Below are 14,090 nucleotides of genomic sequence, written 5' to 3' on the forward strand. Positions count from 1 at the left end.
TCTGAATGTGGCAGCCAAGATTCAATGGGTCACTACAGGAGAAAAATAAAAGTTGTATGTGGATGTTTGATGCACGGCGGTCAGTGCCTTGACTCCATGTTGTTCAAGAGTGAAGTGTAATTTGACATTTTAAAGCTAGTGGAAATCTATTCTTTTTCCATAGCCTGGTGTTGGGCAAACCACTGTGTTTCAAGTGTGAAACAAGTGAGTTAGGTTGCTCACTTGTATTTTGCACTTAGGGGCAGCGGTGAGTCTGTGGTCTGTAAAAGGCTGTGGGTGCTTGCCCTCAGGAAAGCATATTGCAAATTATGGTTGCCTTCTTGCTTGGGAGGGGCAGTTGTTTGTTGTTGTTTGCTGGAGAAGGGGTTTTTCGCCCAGCCTGCTTTTGGCTGGAAAGTCTAGAGCTGCGGTTCTCAAATTTTTGAAGTCGGGGTGCATTTAAAATCCTACAAATAATTGTAGGCACACTATATACAAATTTCTGAGAAATATGTTATAATAATTAAGTCAAATATTAAAGAAAAAAATTACAAAGTCCAAGTGTGCTTTTATAGTAATTAAATAAAATAAGTACAACAAAATTAAATTTATTCTGACATTAGAAAACATTTTTGTGTTACATTTTTTGAGTTATGCTTTTTAGAATTTGTAAAAAAGAGGCGTTAAAAAATAAAAAAACAACAAAAATGTTTTCTTTCTATATATATAGATACGTTCTCAGTAAGATTTAGTAAATCCGGCAGGTCCTGGTGTGAATGTGTTTTTTCATTCTTGTATTTATGAGAAACATGAGCCTAGTGATTTCTTCAATGTTTGGGCATGTATTTGAAAAGCAAACTCTCATTTCCTCATCAATACATTGAAGAATTCCTCTCTTTTTACTCTTAATCGTGTTGAGTGCAGAAAACCCCCACCATATATATTATCTTAACTCTACACCAAACAAAGGATAGAAGAAACTTGTCTACAGTCTTTCCGGGGAACATGGGGGTAGTGTAAACAATCCAGCACCACAGCTTAACAGCTTTTTGCAACCTAATCAGGCAAGTGATGTAGGGGGTTGGGCAGACTGTCAGCTTACAGCCAATCCCCACACCTCTGTCCCCCTAAAATCTAAACCCCAAAAACCCTGTTGGATTTTTGGTCCCCACAGGCACATATTTCTCTGGAATACCATAGGGCAGGGGTTGGGAACCTATGGCTCGCGAGCCAGATGTGGCTCTTTTGATGGCTGTATTTGGCTGGCAGACAAATCTTTAATAAAAAAAAATAATAATGTTAAAAATATAAAACATTCTCATGTATTACAATCCATTCATTTCCTACCGCTCATGGACAACACCAAATTTTTATTGGATAATGCGTAACATACACGGGTCGTTGTATGGTTCTCACAGAATTACATTTTAAAATATGTGGTGTTCATGGCTCTCTCAGCCAAAAAGGTTCCTGACCCCTGCTATAGAGCGCACCTGGAAATCTTCTAGGGCGCACCAGTGCACCCTGGTGCATACTTTGAGAACCACTAGTCTAGAGAGAGGGAGTGCTGAGGGGCTTGGGAACCCTGAGATCTGCTGAGGCTAGTGGGGGCCTGTTTGCTCCTTGCTTGTGGGGGGTCTATGAATCCATGAGAGTCCAGAGAGAGAAAGGAAAGCAGTCTTCCCTGCCTGTTTGCTAGTCTGCCATTATGAGACTTTAATAAACAGAATGGCCCACCATTTTCTGGCTCCACTGTTCCTTTACTGTCTGCCAGAATCCAATAAGAACTTGCATGGCCACGGCGACCACTGACCCTACACCTGGCCATACAAGTTAACAGGAATATCTTTGCTTTCACAGAATATTAGAGAAACTCAGTGTGCTAACAATATTTATCACATAGCGATGAAAAGTTTTATTTGTCCCCCTATTTTCTTTAGTCCTTCTTTTCTCAGAAAGTTTCCTAGTTATTCTTTTTTTTTTTAATTTTATTTATTTATTTATTCATTTTATTTTATTTATTTTTTTAAAGATTTTATTTATTCATTATAGAGAGGAGAGAGGAGAGAGAGAGAGAGAGAAGGGGGGAGGAGCAGGAAGCATCAACTCCCATATGTGCCTTGACCAGGCAAACCCAGGGTTTTGAACTGGCAACCTCAGCGTTTCCAGGTTGACACTTTATCCACTGCGCCACCACAGGTCAGGCTATTTATTCATTTTAGAGAGGAGAGGGAGAGACAGAGAGAGAGAGAGTGAGAGACAGAGAGAGAGACGGGGGGAGGAGCTGGAATCATCAACTCCCATATGTGCCTTGACCAGGCAAGCCCAGGGTTTCGAACCGGCGACCTCAGCATTTCCAGGTCGACGCTTTATCCACTGCGCCACCACAGGTCAGGCCCCTAGTTATTCTTATAGTTAATTTTTATCTATACTTTAGGAAGAACTTTGTAGATTAGAAAACAACTGACAATTTTGGCGAATGTAGAAGAGAACTAAAATTTGTACAGTAGTGTCATCCTGTCCAATACCACTGTTTCCATTTTTCAAATCTCATTTACTACCATGTGGGTCATGCAAATTGCTTGTAAAGTTTATTTCTTGGTGTTTATAATTTTTATTTTGTTTATAACTTTTATTTTATAAATAGGAATTTTCTTCCATTATATTTTCTAATGTGTTTTGTTTGCATATAGTAAGCTCCTGGCTATCAATCATATCTTTGTAACCAGTCTCCTTACCAAATGTACCAGTTATTCTTCATACTGTTTTTAGTCAACTATTAAATATACTAAGTCCTTAATACTATTTTTAGCACAATATGTTTTGTGTCTTCCAGGCATATGCAATTAATTTTATAACCTTCCTATTTCTCTTGTGTAAGTGCATTAGCTAATTTTCACAACAATATTAAATAGTGCACACCCTTGTCTTAGTTATTATTTTAATGAGAATATTTTTTTAAAGACATACCATTTAACATGTTGCTGGACTTGGAGATATGTATGTGTATTTAAACACAAATATAAACACATGTCCATGTACATACATAAAACCAGTAAGTGTCATATATATCTTGTTATAATAGTCATTTGTTCTAATTTTACTAAGAGATTAAAAATGATCAGAAAGACATTTCATTTTGTCAAATGGTTTCTAACATATAGCTTTGCTCTTTCCAGTTATTAACATGTTCAATATGAATAGAACTTCTAAGTACTAAAACTACTTTTGTATTCCCAAACAAAATCCATTTTGCTTATGCTATATTATTCTTTTAATGTGCTTCTGATCTATTTAATCATATTTTACTCAGAATTACTGAGCTTATATTCATAAGAAAATGTTTTGCCTCTCTTGTGGCATATAGTAGGTACTCAATAAAGCTCACTGAATAGGTATTTCCTACCAGTTGCTTCCCTATGAACACTGATGCTATTTTGTACATGAATACTCACGAGAATTAACTCTTTTAAGGATTGCACTAACTATCATTATAAAGTAACTTTCTATGACTCAAATGCTTTTTGCCTTTAAGTCCATATTTCTAATATTAATTCTGAAATGCCTGCTATCCTTTGTTGCCATTTGCTTGATATTTGCCCATTTTTTTAGATATAATATGTTGTTCATTGAACAATGTTCATAAATTAATTCACTAATTTGCCACTAATATTTCACAGTATCTACGCTATGCCCGGCATTGTGCTAGGTCTGGGAATACAAAAATTAACATAGAGGCAAGGTTTCTACTCACAGAAAGTTTATATAGTAGTGACTTAGTAATTTCTCATTTTCTACCTAAATACATTACCGATTTTAGTTTTATTACTAGTTAGTTATCTTTATTACTCAAGAGTCTTGCTCCTGGTTAAAAGCCTGCATGTGATGCTTCAGGCCTGATTATAGGCAATTACTAAGGCTCTGCCAGCAGGGAAAAGCTCCACGCACGGCCAGTGCATCTCAGTCTCTGAGGGCAGCTGCAGTCAAAGTCTTAGGCCCTGCGATTAGTCATGCTGTTCACATATGTGCATTCATCCCTAGGTCTCTGAGGACTTGGCCAGAGGTCCTCTTCAGGCATCATCTGTTTCTGCCGTGGGCTCTTTACATGAGGAGCGAGAAACCTTGTAGATTCTTTTGTCCCCTCTGACTAACAGCACTTTCCACACCTAGCCTTGCCCCCCACAACTTTCCCTTAACACCAACGGCCTCTTACCAGTGAGCTGACCCCCACATCTGTGCCTATCCTCCAACTCTCCACCAGTGTGCTATCTCATGGGGAAATTAAACAGGGGGTGTCTGCATTTTCTCTGCTTTATAGAGACTTGCTTTTATCATCACAGTACGTGACAGGCTTCTCTCCTTCATTTGCCTTGTTCTTTTAACCAGCTACTCTGACCTCTGACAGCTCAGTCATCTTTCCCTACTCTGCTGAGCTCCTTACAATAACAATACTGTACTAAAAATCTATAGCTGCACTTACCTTTCAAAGAATGAACGTACTTTCTGAGTCTCCTTTTCTTCTCCTACTCCAGTTACATTATTATTTCAACACTGCAAAGGTTTATATATTCACCCCGTTTTCTAACCATAATTTCCTTCCTAACAAGGCAACTTCATTCCTGGGTTTTCTACTTTGATTCATCTCTTGTTTAGTTAGATTGATTGTCATTAATTTTTTCAATAAAGGGTTGTAACTGTGATTCATGAGTGGCTGTAGGTTTTTATTTTAGGAATTTTTTCATCTATTTCTGTTAATATTTTCATTCTATTTGTTTTATCATTTTCTTCAGAGGCACTGATTAGTTTATTATGGAACACTTATTTATTCTGCAACATTCTAATCTGTATTCTTTTCCTTTTTTTTTTTTGCTTCATTTTTCTCAAGCTCAATCTTTCATGACCCTATTTATGACACTAGCCATTTTATTTTTTGTTACTCTGATATGACTTTTATTTCTATAATCATTTCATTTTTCTCTTGTTATTTTTCCCAGATAGCTGATACTTTTCAAGCCCTACTATTGTCTTATTGCTTTTTGAGCCATTATATTTATTTTAGTTCTTATTTTGAAGATACCACGTTTTACTTGAATGCTTCAAGCTGCTAGAAACGTGCTTGAAATTATTTTTTGCTTTTTAATAATTTTTGTTGTATATTCTGCTTTTATGTTCCTTACCTCTTTTAAAAAATACTATCTTAATATAGCCTCAAGCTTGTTCCTTTCCAATTATTAATTTTTATAACCATTTTTTAATTTCATTTTTAAATGAAGGCTACATAACCACAGGAGTTTAGTAAAGGACAAGGTGAAACTATGGCAGCTCTATTCAGGTACTTTGTGACCACACTGTTTCTAGGAAGAACCCACAGTGTGCTCTAACCTAAGAGCGTACCTCAGTCCCTAAGACACGTTCTCACATTCAGGGCAAGCAGAAAGCCTGTAGAGGTTGCAAAGACTCTTTCAGCCTAGTGATTTAAGTTTTTAAATGTCTCTTCTCCTGACTTTGAACAAACAATTGCTGAGTATAGTGTCTTCTGCCTTGCCACTCTTTCATTTTTAATTCTGCACAAAATATGTAGAAGTTTGCCAACCTCATTCAATTTTTCCCAATTCCATTGCATTGACAGTATTTTTCATAGTTTTTTGTTTTGGCTTATGGCTAAATCCTATTTTAATTAATAATGATTTCCATCTCCTCTTTTCTCTCCTTTTCTTATTTCTATTAGGAAAAGGAATAAAGTTTTGGAGAATATATTTTTTATGACACATTTAATCATCATCCCAAAGAAAATGGTTTACAAGTCCAACTTCTGCATTAAATAGTAAGTTCTTAAAGGCAAAGGCTGTATCTAAGTTATATCTGGCATCCCTTGAAAAGCTGAATGCCTGTTCTGCTCAATGGATAGAGCATCAGCCTGGCATGCAGATGTCCCGGGTTCGATCCCCGATCAGGGCACACATGAGAAGCAACCATCTGCTTCTCTTCCTCTTCCTCTTCCTCTCCCCCTTCTTGCTCTCACAGCCAATGGCTTGAATGATTCAAAAGTTGGCCCTGGGCCGTGAGGATAGCTTGGTTGGTCTAAGCATCAACCTCAGGTGCTGAAGATAGTTCAGTTGATCTGAGCATCAGCCCCAGACGGGGGTTGCCTGGTAGATCCTGGGGTGGGGGGAGCAGGAGTCTGTCTATCTCCCCTCCTCTCACTTAAAAGAAAAATTAAAAAATAACAAAGTACTTCAGTGTTAAATACTTCTGCTGAGCTTATCATACCTAAATATTGTAGTACCTTTAATTTTGACAGGCTTGCTAAAATAAATAACAGCAAAAATCTTTTTGCCAAGTGGTGCCTTTCTTTCTGGAATTGTGAGTGAACTCAATAATAGTACCTGCTGATACTGTGCATTGGATATTGTTAGAGACTACATCAGAGGCTTTCTCACTGTGAAGCTAATCATGCCTCGTTCGTGAATGTTTGATCTACTGAGAAACCACTGTAATTTTCCATGATATTATCTGTAAATTTTGGATGTCCTCCCTGCTTTTCCTTCCAAAAACACCAGTGACTGCCTCTCTTATTTTCATTCCTGCTATACTATACATATACATAGTACAAGAGTATTATTTAAAAGTAAAGAATCAAGCAAAGTTTAATATAATTACAGAACCAAGCATTTAGAAGTCAAGCATCTTCTTACATTTCAATCTCTTTTTTTAGAAACCAAAATACTGGTCTCTCTCTCAGAAGCTGAAAATTTAAAAATAATAAGGCAAAAAAAATAGTATGTTATCTTTTGATAGACTATAAAACATTAATTCCCTTCTCCTAAACTTTTCCATTTATATATGACTTATCCTTGAATTAAGATACTAGTATCTTTCAGTGTTTTTCAATCATGTTTTTCTTGCTATATACTTATTAAAACAATAATACTAGTTACTCACTTCAATTGTCTTGGCCAGTAACAGTGTGTGAGGAAAATTATACTTGTATACTTGGTTAGCAACGTTGTTTACATCAATGGCAGCCACCACCTGTGCAGGTATACAGCTTTCTGTAATGAGAAACGGAGTATCTTAAAACGTAAAGTCCTATCATCGATTTATTCATTATAGAAAAAAGTCAACTAACAAATTTCATAGTACATTTCCTCACTTCCTCAATTACCTAGTTCAGTATTTTTAACCAGTGTGCCACAAGAATTTTTAAAACAGGCAATGTCTATTTAGTTAGGGGTCACTGACCTCTTTTCCTTTAGATTGTCAAATAAAAAAATGACAACAGCCCACACAACAATAGCCATCTACTGTGAATGAATCAAAATTATACCTATTTTTTTTGTCAGATCAGCAAAAACTATACTTTTCAGTGTGCCACAGAATTTTCATGATTAGTTTATGTGTGCCAGGAGATGGAAAAGACTGAAAATTGCTGAGCCAGTTGGATCTCAGACTGTCAATTGACAACCAGGCCAGACACGAAGTGGAATATTTAGTACTTCTGGTTCATCTCTCTAACTGCATTCCAATGCTAAAACCAAGATTTAAATGTCTTAGTCATTATCTCTTTTATTTGTTTTCCACCCTCCATTAAGATATACACTTATGAGTTAAATAGAAAGTTTTCCTAAGTTAAACCAAAAATAAGAAAGAGAAGTACTGTATATTCTTAAAAGCCATATGACTTGGAACCTTAGGTAAGTAACTACTATTTGTTCCTCACCTTCTAACATTAATACAAAGCTGTTTTCCAATACCAGTGAAAATGCTTTTAGTTAAGGTTTTTTTTAAATAACAGCCTGATTGAGATATCACTCACATAATACAAAATTCACCTGTTTACGGTTTAGTTAAGTTTTTAAATGAGATGAACATTTAATTGATGTCCAAATGTAAAAATTTCATAGACTAGATATTAATAACCTAGACAGAACAGGAAATACTATGAAAAGAGTAAGAAAAATAATTATAAGGGCATGCCTTCACTGTCTTGCTACTAAAGAAAATCATTTTTAGTCCCCGGCCTAAATGGATAGCGCATCATCTCAGTGCACAGAGGTCACGGGTCCAATCCCCAGTCAGTGCACATATGAAAAGCAACCAGAGTGCACAACTAAATGGAACAACGACACGACGCTTCTCTCTGCCCTCTTTCCACATCCCTTTCTCTCTCTCTCTCCAATCAATGGAAAAATTAAAAAAAAAAAAACAAAAAAAAAACAAAGAAAAGCACGTTCAAAATTCTTTCAGATTCAGAATATCTGAACTATGTAGCAAACTTTGAACTATGTAAGCGCATAGCTGCTGCTAAATACACACAAAACCAACTATGTGTATACCCTGTCCCAAATCAAGAGAAAATGTAATTTTTAAAAATAAATGCATTTGAGACTTTTTAGAAAAACCATCAGAGAAAATATTACAAAAGTACATAGTAGCTCCAAACAGCTATTTCTTTAATACCCATTTGCTAATAATAGTAGCTTAGCTAGCCCAAATATTTTTTAAATAAAAAGAAATAGGATGTGAGGATCTAGGATTCATGAAGCAGGCATTTGGATATAAAATCAGATCTCAAAAGATGGGGCAAGGGGGAAGGCTCACACACAGTCAGAAATCACAACCATACACTGAGGCCTAGAGATGATGCTAGAGGAAGAACAGGGGCTTGTATGTCTCTAAGTAAACATTTACTAAATGTCTAGTAGGTTCCAAGTATTTGGCTAGGTACTCCTAGGTACCCTGCTGCCTTGTGTACAGGTCACTGGAAACACTGGGATCCAGTTACTAATATCATAGCTAGCTGCATCCAATTGAGTGTAAATTTAGTAACTAGTTACTAGCCGTGATATAAAATAAATTTGACTTATAAGCTATATCTTTGTTAAAAGCATCAGAGAGATCTTGAAACATAAATCAAGAAAGCTTTAAAAGAAAAAAATATTAGTATATAAAGATCACTTCGCACATCACGAACCTGTTACTATTCAGGTCAAGGACTAAACTAGTACTAACCATTGTAAGAGCTCAAAATTAAGTAAACTTCACCAACCTATTTGTTTTGCTAAATAAAATATATTGTAATTTGCAAGATGCAACCTGCTTGCATTTCCACATTACATGTAGGAAACTAAGGGTGCTAGGAGTTACTTAATATGACTTCTCTTTTTCTCAGGTTGATTGAAAATCCAGTGATGTGCTAGATCTGTACTATAATCAATAATTGATTTTATGTTCTTCTATTCTGTGCCTGGAAGACATAAAAACTGACAAAAAGCAATAGCCAAATGATTGTTTTATGTGGTGATCCAAAAACTGATGAACTGAAAATTCTTTCTCAGGAAACAATGGATTTTTAACATCCATAAACAAATGCACTGTTTGCATTGACCAATGCACATGTTTTAGACTGTTATAAAATTAGTGTCTACTGCATAACCAAAAAGGTATTTCCATGATGAGAAATGGATGTACTAAGATATTACTGACAGTAATTTAACCTGCCTTTTCAAAACATAATTGTTTGGGTGTACGGGTATGTTGCTAAGGAAAATGTTAAATAACAATTTTACAGAAAAACACTGTCAATTCTGTCAAAATATTAACTTGAGCTCCAAAGAACAACTGTCTCGACATTTCCTACTGTATTTAAATTTGTAGCCTGTAAAGATCTTTATTATACTGCAAGCACATATTTTGAAAATGTTTAACTAAACACATCAAAGTGAATAAAACAATTCAATAGAAGTTTGCCTAAGGAAGAGCCATCACTTAGGTGATCCAGAGGTAGTCATTCACAAACGGGAGAGAGAACTGGGGGAAAGGGACTGACTCATCAGGATCTTTTGGTGAAGGTAGAATGAGAGGAATACTGAAAAGCATTTTGATGTATAGCTATACTTGGATTTTATTGTATATTTCAGTTATTATTCCAGATTGTGTACCTATCGGCAGGAAGCATGTATAAAAGATGAGACACTCTAGTTAGAGATATGCAATATAAATGATTTTTAAAAAGTTGTCAGATTGGATCTGCAAGGAAAGGATTAGGAGTATCATGCTCCCACTTCTATGAGGACTGAACTAAAAAAAGCAGATTCAGTTATATTAAGAGAGGCTTCTAGGTGAGATGCCAGAAATGTCACTGACAATACATACATAATTCCTGCTCTCAAATGTGTTTCTTATTAAAGTAGGCAAGGATCACCCATACAAACACACACACATACCATTTGAATGGCAATACTGTTTGTTCTTTTCCTTATCACACTTTCTAGAAAAGCTGTGGGAAAGAGCCTCTGGTTGGTAGTAGTTAAAGGGTACATTTCTTCTTTTCCTTCTTTATCATTTATTTTCTGATCTACTCTCATACAGGTGAGTAGTTATTTAAATTACTTCCTTAAAATCACACCTGAGACATCTAATCAGGTATGTTAACACTGACATCTAGTTGTGAAATGGAAGATCAGTTGACTACATTCAATGTCTATTTCCTTTCCTTTAAAGTGATTACAGCTTAATTAAGAATAAAAGTACTAAGCAAAATAGACCTGCAAGGACTCTAAATTTAAAATTATCAAATATTTTATCACTATTAGCAGAGTATATTTCTTGTTTCATTTAGAAGATTGTTGCATTTCAAAAATTACAAATAAATTATTTGTACAAATAATTACAAAAATTACAAATAAAATAATAAGTTTGAAAAAGAAGACTTTAATCCTTAGAAGTTTGGTTAGTAGTTAACCAAAACTAATTTAGCAATTTACTTTGGGTTAACACATACTTTAGATCATTGTACAGCGGTACCTTGAGATACAAACAGACCAACATACGAACTTTTTTAAGATACGAGCTGCGACTCGGTCCGTATTTTTGTTAGAGATCCGAGCGAAATTCCGAGATACGAGTTGTGATTCAGGAAGCTGCCACTAGTTGGCCCGTTGGCGCACGGGTCCAGTATCGGCAGTTTAATATACAGTTGACTGACTTACGACTCAGTTACAGAACAAATTAAATTTGTATCTCAAGGTACCACTGTACTAAGATCTGACTAAATACAAGAGCCCATCAATCAGAAAGAGGATGGAACTGTTTGAGGTATATGTGTACAGACCAGAGCTGGGGAAGTGAGATGCCAAATTAATGTTTTTATACTCAGTGAAATAAGTACTGTATATTTTCCCATATATAAAATGATCCCATGTATAAGATGCACCTTAATTTTGGGGCCCAAAATTTGGAAAAAAAAAATCTATTATATAAAGTTATTGAACTCAAGTTTTATTCATTATATAATTCATACAACTCCTCATCACTGTCAAAACTCCCATCCATTAGCTTGTCCTCATCTGTGTCTGATGACTAATCAATGTCTTCCACAATGAGCATAAAAACAAATGCAAAAAAGTGGGAAATACAAGTAAAAAAATCTACAACCACTGTATTAGACACACCAAGGTTTTAGACCCCAAATTTTTTGAAAATGTGTGTTTTATACATGGGAACTATGGTAAATCAGAAAAAGCTAGATCTATCGATATATGATTTTACACATAGGTGGGATATAGAACTGAGAATTGGCCCTGGCCGGTTGGCTCAGTGGTAGAGTGTCAGCCTGGCCTGTGGAAGTCCTGGGTTTGATTTCCGGCACACAGGAGAAGTGCCCATCTGCTTCTCCACCCTTCCCCCTCTCCTTCCTCTCTCTCTCTCTCTTCCCCTCCTGTAGCCAAGGCTCCATTGGAGCAAAGTTGGCCCTGGGCACTGAGGATGGCTCCATGGCCTCCACCTCAGATGCTAGAATGGCTCCTGCCACAACAGAGCAGCAACCCAGATGAGCAGAGCATCACCCCGTGGTGGGCATGCCGGGTGGATCCCAGTAGGGTGCATGTGGGAGTCTATCTGACTGCCTCCAACTTCTAACTGCGGAAACAAACAAAAAAACCCCTGAGATTCAGGGACATAAATAAAAGTAAAGTGGTTACCAGGGGGATGAGGGCAGGGAGGAGAGTAAAGAGGGACAAATAAAGTAGTTCTCACAAAGGGATGCTATAAAAAATAAATATGTAAAACAAAATATGTTTTACAAAATATGTAAAACAGTTACTATATAGTAGATGCTCAATAATTATTAAAATTCCTAAACACTGCCTGACTTCTAACTGGAATACTATAGATTAGACAAAATAATAATTTAAAATTCTTTATTTTTGAGTTCTCTATAATTTAAGGATCCACTTTGTTTTTACTTTCAGAACATAAATTTTTTAAGAATGGATAAGACTGTACAACTGAAACTATTATGAGCTCCTTAAAAGACTTTGGAGATAGCGGGTTACAACTGCCTCTCTACATATTTGTTTTATTTAGAACACATATATGGGATTAGGTAATTGGGTGGCCCCATAATGAAGTCCGGGCTACCCAAATAGGTACTCCTACTATTGCTGTAATTTAGGACATTTAAAGAAAGTGCTTCTGTTTTGTAGATATATAGTTAATTACTCATTCATAAAGCTTTTAGCATTCACATTACTCTGCTTGCCAAATTTGTATGTGAAATGCATTTCCTCATAGTGACAAATGATATTTAAATGTGTGTTCTTTTGAATGCCTATTAGAACCATTATTTTCAAGTTACAGAAAGCTCAACATAAAAGTTGTAAATACTCATTTAATGATAAAGCCCAAATGTAAGCTTGGTTTGGGGAAGAGCTTTAAGAAGGGGCTCAACTCAGGTCACCAGAAAACTGTTTCTTTCTCTATACATTTTAGCCTTGTTCCTTTGGGATTAAGTGCATTTTTTTTATTCATTATAGAGAGGGGAGAGAGAGTGAGAGAGAGAGAGAGAGAGAGAGAAGGGGGGGAGGAGCAGGAAGCATCAACTCCCATATGTGCCTTAACCAGGCAAGCCCAGGGTTTTGAACCGGCAACCTCAGCATTTCCAGGTTGATGCTTTATCCACTGCGCCACCACAGGTCAGGCCAAGTGCATTTTTATATACACTCTTTTTTGTGTTGCATCAAGATGGCTGTAGTAGCCTCTGAATTTATATCCTCCCAAGGTTAAACTCAGTAAGAAAGATCAAGCATCTATCTTCCTAGTTGCCCAGGAAAATGCCAGGCATTTCTTCTTGTGCCAGGTATGATGCAAACTCTCATTGCAGATAAACATGAACATCAATTGAGGATACAGTGTTTTATAGAGTAGTTTTTCAAGATGCACCTTAAGACTTAAAAATCACTTTGGACATATCAATTTTAATGTTTTTTAAAAAATTTTTAATATATAGTTGATATGCAATATAATATTAGTTTCAGGTGTACACCCCAGTGATTAGACATTATGTAACTTACTAAATGATCATCCCAATAAATCTTATATCCATCTGATACCATACATATTTATTAGAATATTAACTACACTGCTCACAAAAATTAGGAGATATTTCAAAATAAATATGAAGTGATAAAAAGAAGTATTTGATTTTTTTATTAAACAAGAACATCAGAAAAGCAAACAAGTTAAAGAAAGTTGTTTGATTATGCAGATAAGATGCAAAACAAATTTTTATTTCATTGGTGAAAATGCACTATACAAAAGGCTGAAAGTACTGGAGTATCTGCACGTTCCCTGATCCCCTAATTTTTGTGAGCAGTGTATATTCCCTATGCTGTACTTTACATTACATCCTCATGACTATTCTGTAACAACCAATTTATACTTCTTAATCCCCCCAAATGGCAAACATCAAAATTTTCTCTGTACCTATGAATCTGTTTCTGTTCTCCTTGTTCATATATTTTGATTTTTATATTCAATTGTTGATATTTATTTATTGCCATTTTATTGTTCATATTTTTTTCTTCTCCCTCCACTTTTAAGAAGACACTTGAACATTCCGTGTAATACTGGTTTGGGGGGCGGTCATCAACTCCTTCAGCTTTTTGTCTTGGAAGCTCTGTATATCCTAAGATTCTAAATGATAACTTTGCTGGGTAGAGTAATCTAAGCCATAGATCCTTGTTTTTCATCACTTTGAGTATTTCTTGCCACTCCCTTCTGGCCTGCAAAGTTTCTGTTGAGAAATCAGCTGACAGTCTTATGAGAGCTCC

At 35.9% G+C, this 14,090-nt stretch overlaps 1 protein-coding gene across 3 annotated transcripts in view; it reads right to left on the bottom strand.

The window, feature by feature from the left end:
* The window catches only part of TRDMT1 (tRNA aspartic acid methyltransferase 1), a 58,004-nt gene that overhangs the window by 31,484 nt on the left and 12,430 nt on the right, over window positions 1-14,090 (bottom strand). For 2 of the 3 annotated variants that reach the window (XR_010751593.1, XM_066385610.1), the window contains exon 2: window positions 6,922-7,031. The exons of the other annotated variant lie outside the window; for it this stretch is intronic. Coding sequence is in view for 1 of the 2 variants with exons in the window: in XM_066385610.1 (XP_066241707.1) it covers window positions 6,922-7,031 (110 nt within the window). In the remaining variant the exon portion in view is untranslated. The remainder of the gene's footprint in view (window positions 1-6,921; window positions 7,032-14,090) is intronic. 3 annotated transcript variants of the gene reach the window in all.

The sequence above is a fragment of the Saccopteryx leptura genome, chromosome 5, assembly GCF_036850995.1.
Source record: "Saccopteryx leptura isolate mSacLep1 chromosome 5, mSacLep1_pri_phased_curated, whole genome shotgun sequence".
Taxonomy (NCBI): domain Eukaryota; kingdom Metazoa; phylum Chordata; class Mammalia; order Chiroptera; family Emballonuridae; genus Saccopteryx; species Saccopteryx leptura.